We start from the raw sequence: 10,941 nt of genomic DNA, 5'->3' as shown, positions 1-10,941 counted from the left end.
CAGTGTGTGTGTGTGTGTCTGTCTGTCTGTGTCTGTCTGTGTGTATATGTGTCTTTCCTCACGGCATTTCTGTAACATATAAAGATCATATAAAGAAGATTTGCCTCTCGAAAAACAAGATTGTCAGTTTTGTCTCTCCCGTATGCAAACTTGTTTTATCGTGAGTCCTCACTCCCCTGGCCCTGGTTTCACCAGAACAATGTAATCAAAGGATCCATGAGAGAGTGGAACCCGAAAACAGACCTGTTGGTCCAATTCGTCGTACGATGTTTTTTTTGTGTTCCTATGATATTTAACAAGCCTTTGGCAAGGATCTACGCCAACCATGTTCCACCGCAAGACACGCACATCTGAATTCTGTACCACGCACCCACGACCATTTCCTGTCGTTCACCTATCGCAGGACGGCTGTGATCGGGCCGTTTGCGCCATCCTGTGAAGAGTTCATTCTGTAGACTACTAAAGCTATTCTCCAAGCAGAGGTTTCGGTCGAGTGGGCTAGGACTGTCCGGGATTCTTAACGTTTCTATGACCGTTCAGTGGAGGGAGAGAAATGTTAAAAATCCCGGACACTCCTAGCCCACTCGACCGAAACCTCTGCTTGGAGAACATAGTAAAGCCCTCACGAAAGGTTCTTGCAGCTTAAACGTCTTGTATGAATTCAGATTCTACAGACGATTTATCGCTTGTCAGACAAGAACAAACGGTTGGTTGAAAAAAAATCAAGACGCTCAAACATGTTTGCAGGTAATGTTGAAGAACGCCTACGCTAACTTATGGAACGTAATGGAAGCAGCATTGACTAGTCTTGAATGATTCATTAGCGTCAGGTGAAAGGTTTGGACACTTCAAAGGCCGCCGGTTCGCGCTTTTCCGCTGTTCAGTTGACGTGACCGACGCGGAGGGTAGTTTTTGAATAACATGTGTAATTTGGTAAACGTCGTTTCCTGTTGTTGTGTCTGGCTTGCTTTGACTGAACAGCTCAAGTATTCAAGCAAAATTCAACGGTCAAAGTTATTGAAACCCGTTTTCATTATCTTGGCGTTAGCGTGGGTTAGCGTTGGCGTCCTTAATTCAACAATACAAAGTCAACGAAAACATGTCTGAAAGTCTTTATCGCTGTTTGTTCCTGTCTAACATGCAAGAAGTCATCTGTGAAATATGCATTCATGCAAATCGTTTATGTACTGAGCTTAACCACAACCTTGGCTTTACTGCTAATTGGTATGGCGTGTAACATGACGCTCTGTTACTATCACTGTTACTCACAGACTAGACTTCACTCTGAAGACTTGGAGGGTGCACACAAGACAACACGATGGCGATGGTGGGCCGACTAGTACTGTTTCTTGTGCTGGTTGTTCTATCGCTTGGGAGTCTTGATGGTGCCAAGGGAAAGAAGAAAGACGGGCGAAAGTTTGTACAAGCAAGCGTGGTGAGTTGATTTGATGTACGGTTGTCTCTGATGAGTACCAACTTACTCTTAAGTCTTCTTTTAGTGCCACTATCTCACTGGGCCCGTGGCACGCCTCGATGCGTCCTAAATTGGACTTGCGCTACCCTTGACTTTATAATTTGAATATCATGCCAAACTTACAAGTATGACTGAAAAGACCCAAAAAACACAGCGTGAAAAGATTCGTTTTTATCGATGAAACTTATTGAAAGCTCTGTCAAATCTGTCGCAGCAAGGTCGCCAACGTGCCGCACATCTATTCTCCAAGCAGAGGTTTTGGTCGGGGGGTAGTAGTGGCCGGGTTTTATTAACATTGCGGGAAGCAATGTTAAAAAAACCCGGCCACTACTACACCCCGACCAAAACCTCTGCTTGGAGAATAGGCGGCGTCCTGATAAACTGAATTTGTGTTACCGCATTGACGGGAATATCATGCAAAACGTACAAGTATGCCTAAAAGAAACACACACAAAGCGTAAAAAGATTCGTTTTATATCGAGGAAATTCGCTTTGTCAAATCCGATCGCAGTGAGGTCGCCAACGTGCCGCGGGTTCAGTGAGATAGGATCTTAAGGCCACCACCCACAGCCCACGCGTTGGAATAGATTTATTACACGTCGTCTTTCCGTTGGTTCCGTTGGTTTTGGGAGCGTTTCATTTCATTTCGTTTTATTTCATGCAATGGTATTGTGGTTAGATATTGATATAGGATAAATGTTGGCGAGGACCAGTCAGATATGAAATAACAAGAATTGCGCATGAAAATGTTGGTATATTCAAGTCCCAAGTGCTTTAAATGCGCATTCATGTCTTTAACAGACAGGAAACTGGATCTCCCACATAGGCCCGCTCTTTCAAACTGCACCTGTTTCTTGCGTGTCCGTGTTTATGAATGCGCCAACTGTTCCCAATGCATGACCAAAGCGACGCTCTATAGGCCTGTTTACAACTGATAACTGTTGAAACATCTACTTAGTATATCTTCAGTCCGCCAATCGAGCCTCCCCCTTGTCTCACGCGTTTCGGTTGTCTTACAAGTACACTTTTTGCGTGTTCTTTGACCAAACGTGACATCCAGTTCTTACTAGCTCAGTACATGAAAGCATAGTAGCACATTGCCATACGACAAGTTGCAGTTTGAAATCAAATCGGCAGATGTCGCTTCAGCTGCCGACGAAACTCGAATAACAAGACTTTCAAGAATGGCCTTGAAAAGGGCTGTTGGACTGAATGGGCTACGAGTTGGCAGCGATCAATAGAATCTTAATGGGTTAATCAGTTGATGAAGGTTCAGTATGTGGAAACTGGAAAGGCCGTGCCCCGTTTGTTGACCCTTACCCCATACCTTTGGCATAGCAACCCTTTGATAGCCCAGCCGTGTAAAAATAGTCGCACTCATGTCCCACTGTAAAGCGGCACCATTCAATGGCGTACCTCCACGTTAGGCTCGGTTGTGACTGAAAGTCTGACAGTTTTTTACGTTGAATTCAAACTAACCAATGGCGAGACAGATTCTGCTGTGCTGCGAACCGTGCAGAGTGCTGGTAGCCTTAGGCATCAGGTGAAGTCTGTTGCCGTCTGACTGTCACTGACGCCACCGGACGAACAAGATGGTGGGCATGTTGGCTCCTCTCGTAGCCGTGCTTGTTTTGGGCGGCTTCGTGGTTGCAGCAGGACAGAGTGTAAAGGACGGACGGAGTCTGGTGCAGGCTAGTGTGGTAAGGAAAGGGTAACTTGAACTTGAAGCTTTATCCCAAGTGTCAAACGGATATGTTGTAGGAAAATACTGCCGCCAGATTGTGATTGTGATCGTACATGTTATTTGAGTGTGGTGTGTTGTCTGTTTGAGTAGTGGTGTTCAATATGACGTCAACTCTCAAAATACCGCCGTGTACCCTTCGACCGCCACGTTGAAAGACGTTGCTCTTGGGCCAGACTTGAGGCCATAATATCTTGAAGACCCGGGATATCTGAGGTGTGCATACCTCGGGGATTACTGATGCCGCATTCGTAGAGCTCTTCACATTCACTGTTTGTTGTTGTTGTAGTTGTTTTTAATTATGATTACGAGTACCCAACAGAATTGTGAGACATGTCCCCATTACTACAGCATTCGGAGCTGAACGCTATTGTAGTTCCGGATGCTGCATACTTGTGTCAGGGTAGAGATATCATGACTGAGGCTTGGAAACTTCATATGCACGTAGTGGGCGTGTCCCTTTTTACACTTGTCGACAGCGGCTGAGCCTATGCTACATGTCAAGCCTTTGTTCTCCCAAGGAGCAACGCCCACATATAGTTCTTGAATAAGATTTAGACGTCTTGTTTTGCAACACTGCACTTTGGTTTTGAATTTGGAAACTCGGACGCCGCGAGTTGAACTACCTAACAGACTTCAAATAATTCAATATGTTATTCAGTTGCTACATAGAAACAATAGCAAGAATATACGTCCCTAATTCATCGCAGTATCATTATCTTTATTATTGTCGTTACATTTGTAGTTATGGGAACATTTCACTTCGAAGTGGGAAAGATTTCCCAAGCTTCCAGCGTATATTAATCGGTGTTGTCTCCGATCCCCCAGCTTTTCCGTCACGGCGACCGGTCTCCGACCGAGACTTTCCCCAACGACGTCCACCAGGAGGACGCCTGGCCGCAGGGCTTCGGCTTCCTCTCAGAAGTAAGTCTGGATTCTACAATCTTTTAACCTTCTCCCTGCTGCCTTACTCTGTAACGATAGAGGATCGGGTGCCAAACGGCTACTTCAGTTTGCTCAAGGTTAAGCTCATATTTCACGTTTGATGGGTATACAAGAAAACGTTGTATGATCCTTTACAAGCAGAGACAGAAAAGGCTGATTACAAGATGGAAATATTCCTGTACTTCAGTAATCCTTAAGCATTTCTGTTTTAGAACTACTTTGTATTTGTTTTGCTGCTGTAGATCGGTATCCAGCAGCACCATAACCTGGGCGAGTTCTTCCGGAAGCGGTACGGGAAGGAGGGTTTCGGAGTGCTGAGTGAAGAGTTCAGGAGAGACGAGGTACGGGCCAGGATTACTGTTTGTTTGTATAATATGTATTACTAGTAGTTAGCTATAAACAATACATGTTCCATACGTGTCTAGTACACATGAACAAATTGCACACTACGCGTTTGGAACATGAAAATGGCAGGCCCCTGTACCAGCTTAAGTTCGAGACACGTTACACTGCAAAGGACATGGAAATGAGAAACTAGATATGCAATGTTCTAGTACTAACGTTACAGATTCCATGGGGGGGGGATCTATGGAGACCGTAACAAACACCGTCGCGCATTGATGACCTGCTTGTCTCTGCAAATCAATGATCATGAAACAATTTTGGTCGGTTTATCATGAGTTTTTGCTCGCCTTATATAGTGTAGCTAGTACATTTTGTACTTTTGGTGGGTATGAACTTTTCGTCACATCGTGTTGACCGGTACCTGCTGGTCTTTGTAAATTGATGACCTTCAAACAGTTTTTGGTTGGTTTGTCATGAGTGTTTGCTCGATCGCCTTATATTGTGTAGCTAGTACATTTTCTACCTTTGGTGGGTACTAACTTCTGGTCACATCTGCTCAGCTGTACGTCCGGAGCACCGACACAGACCGGACCTTGATGAGTGCGGAGGCGAACCTGGACAGACTGTACCCCGACCAGCCCATCCCGATCCACACCGTGCGGACTGGCCTCGATCCGGTAGGTGCATGTCTATGTCCGTAAGGTGCGGTACAAGTGGCCACTATAACGGTTACATCGGTGCAGGGTCATAGGTAAAAGAAGAAATGGTGACGGGTAGGACCGGATGTTGGCAGGTGAACTTGAGATGCACTTACATTTGCGCTATAGATACATGCAAATTTGACGTTAAAGCTCTGACTCTTTCAGGTTTCCCCAACCTTCTCGGCCATGATGACGTCACGTACAAAGGGCCTATTCCAAAGACACGGAGTATTCAATTTCAAGTTGACACATTATTAGACATAAATCATGCAAATGAGGGTGTCAGTTACATAATGTATGGTGAAATGCTAGAAAAACCTTCTATTAAGACAAGACTGTCATACGTTGCACAATTTCTGTTATATGGGTGGAGAAGATGATCAACTGATATGATTTATGCAAATGAGGACCTTACAGTCAGTCATAAAGGTTAAATCAATTGGCGAAGGTATGAGGTCGTGGAACTCTAGATTAGCTTTTAATTAATTACCTCATGGTCCATGTACCCTTTCGCTTCTATATTTGTTCCCTAAGAAACATCACAGATCAAGTCCAGGAGGGTAATTGAAAACTATGGCGCACAATACGCACAACTACTTCGGCAGCAAAGTCTTTCAGGTTAACGTTCCTCGATGTAAAGCACCTTTTCAATAAAATCATGACTAGCGCTTGGAATGTCCTGTCTTATTTCATGTACGTATTGTTTTCGTGTGTGTTTTCTCTTTCATACAGCTTTTGCGGGCTTTCTTCCTGAATTGTCCTCGATGGACTGAACTGATGGAAGAGGACTTTAACTCCGATGATTTCAAGCAGAAGGAGAAAGACAACAAGGTAGTGCATATCATATATCATATGTTATAGATATGGTGTTAAAAACAGTGTAACATAACAAAGCAGCTTGTGAACCAAAGGTGGTTTGTTGTATGTTCACAGACTTTTTTCGGACAGATCAGATGTAACTGATGCTTGAATACTTCTATTAAAGCTATTATTTTTGCCGCGACAACAGGAGTTCATGGCGTTTGTTGTGAAGAAGGCCGGTTGGGGCGAGCCGCACGGAATCATGGATGCTTGGCGCACACAGGACCCGCTACTCTGTGAGGTCAGTATAGTTTGTACCGTGTCTTACCCATTACATTTACAGGGCTGATTTTAAAACTACATGTTCAGTTTTAAAATGTGACAAACGTTTTCATTCAAAGCTCTATACCATGCGCTATACTCATAGATCCGTAATTCTTAACGCAATTGTCTAATTCCCTTGTCAGAAAGCCCACGGCATGAGCTGGCCAGCCTGGGTCACTGCGGACGTGTACAAGAGGCTGACAGAACTGACGGCGTACGGAAGCGAGATCAACTTCAGGGGAGACGAGAAGGGGAGACTCATGGCAGGTACGGGATGTAAGACTGTGATATATAAGTGTTTTGTGTGTGTGTGTGTGTGTGTGTGTGTGTGTGTGTGTGTGTGTGTGTGTGTGTGTGTGTGTGTGTGTGTGTTGTGTGTGTGTGTGTGTGTGTGTGTGTGTGTGTGTGTGTGTGCGTGCGTGCGTGTGTGCGTATCATTGTGTACGTGTGTGTTTGTGTTTGTGTGTGTGAATTTTTATTATCTTATCATGACTGTGTTTGTAGTTTACACTTTACAGTGTACACAGCAGAACTTATAAATAGTTTCAACACATGTACAAGTCATAAATCCACCTGTGTTCTTTTGCAGGGCTTCTGGTGAATCAGATCGTGTCCAACATGACGACAGCCCAAGGGGAGATACAGAAGAACGAGAAGCCCTACCGACTCCTAGTGTACTCGGCTGTAAGTAAGATTTGCCATTAATTTTCATGCACTTACATTTATGTATTTCACCTTGACTATATAGCGAGCATATTGCCTATGGCTATTAAACAATTTCTTTTATTTTGTGTCACTCCACACAGAAGTGATTTTGTGTTGAGTTTCGAAGGGGTTATTGATAAATGGAAATTGCAATGTTTGCCTGAGTTAGTAATTGATTGAATCATTAATTGATTGATTGATTGGTCGATTGATTGATTGATTGATTGATTGATTGACCATTTGTAACATTACCAGCACGACATTGACATATCAGCACTCCTGTCCGCCCTTGATGTCTACAACGTCAACGACCTGAGTCCGCCCTACGCTGCCTGTGTCATGGTGGAGCTGTACCGTGATCCCCGGGGGTGAGAGAAATATTTTACATCCATTCTACGTTACAACAACGTTAAATGGTTTCCCATGTTTGAGGAGAGTCACACCTTGAGCACGCAAAAGAACCCACCACATCTTTCGAAAAAGAGCAGGGGCATGCCCCGGTGTGAGTGGACCAAAAATATTCCAGCCAAAATGGGGTAGGGAATTTCCCGAGCAGCCTTCGCAGCGCTCGTGAGTGCGACTCGCACACAATATGTATGCGACCAGTTTCTTGAGAATGCGACTAGATTTAAAATCACGGTCGCACGGTGCGACAATCCAAAATTAAGACCTGCGCCAGGATAATGGCTGCAGAACTAAGCGGTAAGCCGAAAAATTATATAGGTATTCCAATGCTACCGCGAATATCGTCGGTGAATTTTCTATCATGTTCCCACACCCGCGGTACAAAAACTATCCGTTCCTAGTGGCAAAGTTACCTATAGAAATAAAGGATATAAGTTTCTCTCCTTTGTGGTGTATTTGTTTGATTTGTAAAATGTTTCAAACGTCAAAACTTTGTCGATGAAAGTGAGCGCTCGCCGGACGCTCGCTGTTTTCAATGGCGGCCATGATGTTTATGAAAAATAGACCGCAGCAGAATGAAAGGCTTGTTTCCTGCGGTCATATTTATACCTGTTCAAGCGATGATTTTTACGATCAAAAATTGATGAATCAATTCAAGTGGAGTTTTATTGAAAAAAATATCAAATTTTCTTTTTGTCACCGGTATCATTTCAAAGCTCATTACCTGCCCGTTGTTATGGTGCTGCATGTACTTTCATTCTGCTGCTGTCTATACTGCACAGCGGCGAATCACAAAGCTTTCCCCATGCGGTCTGCCTGTCATTGGATGACGGCGCCGCGCGGTCCTGACGCGGGAAATTTGAACTACGCGTTTCGAAGTTCCCGATTTGACTGGGTCGGCACAAACAGATCATTTTTGATACTATTTTGAGCAAGAATTTTAAGGATATTAAAGTATTTTGGATTATCTGTAGACAGAGGGTGAGTAAAAAGAAAAGAAATGCCTGTAAAAATGTTGAACTTGATGCCAGCAGTGAAGTTTCAAATTATGGAATATGACTTTATTTGTTTTGGTCATGAACCCAATAGATAAGTTCTAGAGTCATCTATTTATTTATCATTCAAGGTTATGTGAATCATTACCTGCCTTGTTCCAAGTAAAAAATACCATTGTGTATTTTTCAACTTGTTGAACTTGAGGCACCGTGGCCCCCGGATAGGGGCCAGCCGGGGAACCTATGCCCAATTTTTCTAAAAATCCATCGTACTAGTATCAGTATGTAGGAAGGTATTGAATGAATTGAATTGCCAATTGTTCTGCACCATCAATGTAGGTTTTTATCTTTTATGATCTATTCAAATACTTTATTCCCGGTTGTTAACGTATAACATTGATTAATAGGAGTATTATTTGGTATAGCCAAGACTTTTGCTTGTTCTTCCAACTTTTTGTAGTGGTGCCCCTAGATTTTTGCTGGTGCTCCTAACTTTTTTGAGTTAGGAGCACAGTGCTCCTAGGCCTAAAAGTTAGTCTGGAGCCCTGCTTCGTAACCCCTGCTTCTCCTAATGGGTCAGTGAAGTCAATACTTGTCTCGAGCATTGATATTTCTGACCTAGGGTGAAGAAATGCTGCTACAGTAACAATTGAGCCGCCTTTCTTCGTAAATCGATGGCAACATCAGGCTCCTACGAATTGATTTTAAAAAAATTTAAAAAAATAAAAATAAAGGCTCATCTATGATTGCAGGGAACACGATCAAATTAACCTTTGGCCCACAACTGACGTCACGTTTCCACGAGGTCACGTGTTCCCGTGAGGTCACATGTAAGATCATGGCTACACTTCCTAAAGAAGGTCGAAGCACCGCATAAACCTCAATGGCTGCCCATTATTACTGGAAATAATATCAAAACTTGATGAACTGTTTTATATGTTATCCTTATCTTATTCTTCCAACACAACAAAGTTTCGACTCTATGTCTTCACTCAGGACAAATGGCTAGCTGTTTTGAGCCAGTGACCTCGCGTTACTCCAACAATAGAAGAGGCCAGTAAACCTGTAGCGCCCCCCGTCTCTGTTAAATGATGATTGGTGATATTGTACACCATCACATTTCAAGCTGTAATACATATGTCGCCGTTTGTCATATTATGTTACCCTCTAGTCGTCAAAGAATAGTAACAGCAGGTCTCCTTTTTCTCAGACAATTTTCCGTTCAGATCCTGTACCGTAACGACAGCAGCCACGAACCCTACGTGCTGACAATCCCCGGATGTGACGAATTCTGCCCGTTCGACGACTTTGTGGAACTGAACGATGAGGTCATCCTAAGTCCTGGCAAGTGGAGGCGCGCATGCGAACTTCCGCCTATCACCTGGCTTAGCGGTAAGAAAATTGTTTGTTTATGGACTTTTTCTAAATACATTGTATATGGAATTATACACCAACAGGTGTTTCTTTTCTGTGTTTTCGTTGTTTTCTGTGGTTTGGTTTGAAGTTTTAAGTTTGGAATGTATTCTTATATCAGCAATAAAGATCAGCTGTTATATCCAATGGCCAAAAATGCCAGATTCAACAACGATTCAGATTTTACGGAACTCGTGGATGGAGACTAATCTCCAAGCAGATGTCGGATCGTGATATTTTCTGACTGCCTGGCTTTTATGACAGCTATAGCTATGACAGCTACCAAAACATAGCTGCCATAGAAGCTAGGCATTCAAAAAACGTTACAGTCGTCCACCCAACATCTGCTTGGAGATTAGATGTATTGAACCCTTTAGCGATGACTCAAAATCATCTTCAAAGAAGACCATGATAGATGCTGAATATTCTGGGTTGATGGCAATTCTGGTGTTTTCCAGGTTTTCTCTACGGCGTGTTCGCAGCGAGCATCGTGCTGCTCGCGGTGCTGTACCTGATGTCCCATCTCCGGCAACCCGCCTCATCAGGGGACAAGAAGTCTCAGTAGTAACGTCTCTCAGGGCCCTATCACACTTGTGCGTATATTCAAGTGCATATGAGTTCCGCATTAACATTTTTTTTGGTTGAAGTAAAGTTTGCGGGGAAGAAGTTGTTTTCTACTTTGGCCCACCGTTGTGCCGCCTAGTTATCGAACCAAAGAATTGACATTTTCGGCTGCAAAGTTAACCTAAACCAAAACACGTTAATCAATAATACGCAACTCGTGCGTACTTGTATATACGCACAAGTGTGAGGGGGGCTTTAAATTGTACATCAAACTTGTTGCACACTTCCACCTGTAACTGGTTAATCTGATAATAAAAAAGCACGGCTATACCAACAGCTTGTTTACTACTTCGTTTTTTCTGTTCTAGATGTTTATTGAAGCAAAGAGTAGGTATCAAAAGCTATAATCATAACAATACAATTAGTCAGAAAGCTTACCTTGGTAAAAGAATTCAACACCATCCCAGTAGATAATTCCTTACAGACTTAGTTATCAATTTTCAATTTTATTTCAAAGTTATCTAGTTC

At 43.3% G+C, this 10,941-nt stretch overlaps 1 protein-coding gene across 2 annotated transcripts; it reads left to right on the top strand.

Moving 5' to 3' along the window:
• Positions 1–2,729: 2,729 nt before the first annotated feature.
• On the top strand, positions 2,730–10,747 carry LOC136441486 (prostatic acid phosphatase-like). 2 transcript variants are annotated; one of them, XM_066437790.1, is made up of 12 exons: positions 2,730–3,174; positions 4,044–4,139; positions 4,403–4,501; positions 5,066–5,182; positions 5,372–5,434; positions 5,939–6,037; positions 6,216–6,308; positions 6,475–6,598; positions 6,921–7,015; positions 7,292–7,404; positions 9,647–9,828; positions 10,308–10,747. In XM_066437790.1, the coding sequence occupies exons 1-12, from the start codon at positions 3,067–3,069 to the stop codon at positions 10,412–10,414; spliced, it is 1,296 nt and encodes a 431-aa protein (XP_066293887.1). In that variant the 5' UTR covers positions 2,730–3,066; the 3' UTR covers positions 10,415–10,747. The 2 variants fall into 2 exon arrangements, with proteins under 2 accessions (XP_066293887.1, XP_066293888.1); XM_066437791.1 differs by lacking the exon at positions 5,372–5,434 and having other exon boundaries at positions 2,742–3,174.
• The last annotated feature ends 194 nt before the right edge of the window (positions 10,748–10,941 follow it).

Source organism: Branchiostoma lanceolatum, chromosome 9 (genome assembly GCF_035083965.1).
Source record: "Branchiostoma lanceolatum isolate klBraLanc5 chromosome 9, klBraLanc5.hap2, whole genome shotgun sequence".
In the NCBI taxonomy this organism is placed as follows: domain Eukaryota; kingdom Metazoa; phylum Chordata; class Leptocardii; order Amphioxiformes; family Branchiostomatidae; genus Branchiostoma; species Branchiostoma lanceolatum.
The sequence above is the reverse complement of the archived record's forward strand: the minus strand, read 5'-3'. Positions and strand labels throughout refer to the sequence as shown.

What these genes read in the sequence shown, in the direction of transcription:
- LOC136441486 (XM_066437790.1), top strand. Translation starts at nt 3,067, where the DNA reads ATGGTGGGCATGTTGGCTCCTCTCGTAGCCGTGCTTGTTTTGGGCGGC. An exon ending in AGGACCCGCTACTCTGTGAG is followed by an intron (nt 6,309 to 6,474) that starts GTCAGTATAGTT and finishes TTCCCTTGTCAG; the next exon opens with AAAGCCCACGGCATGAGCTG. An exon ending in CTGTACCGTGATCCCCGGGG is followed by an intron (nt 7,405 to 9,646) that starts GTGAGAGAAATA and finishes CCTTTTTCTCAG; the next exon opens with ACAATTTTCCGTTCAGATCC.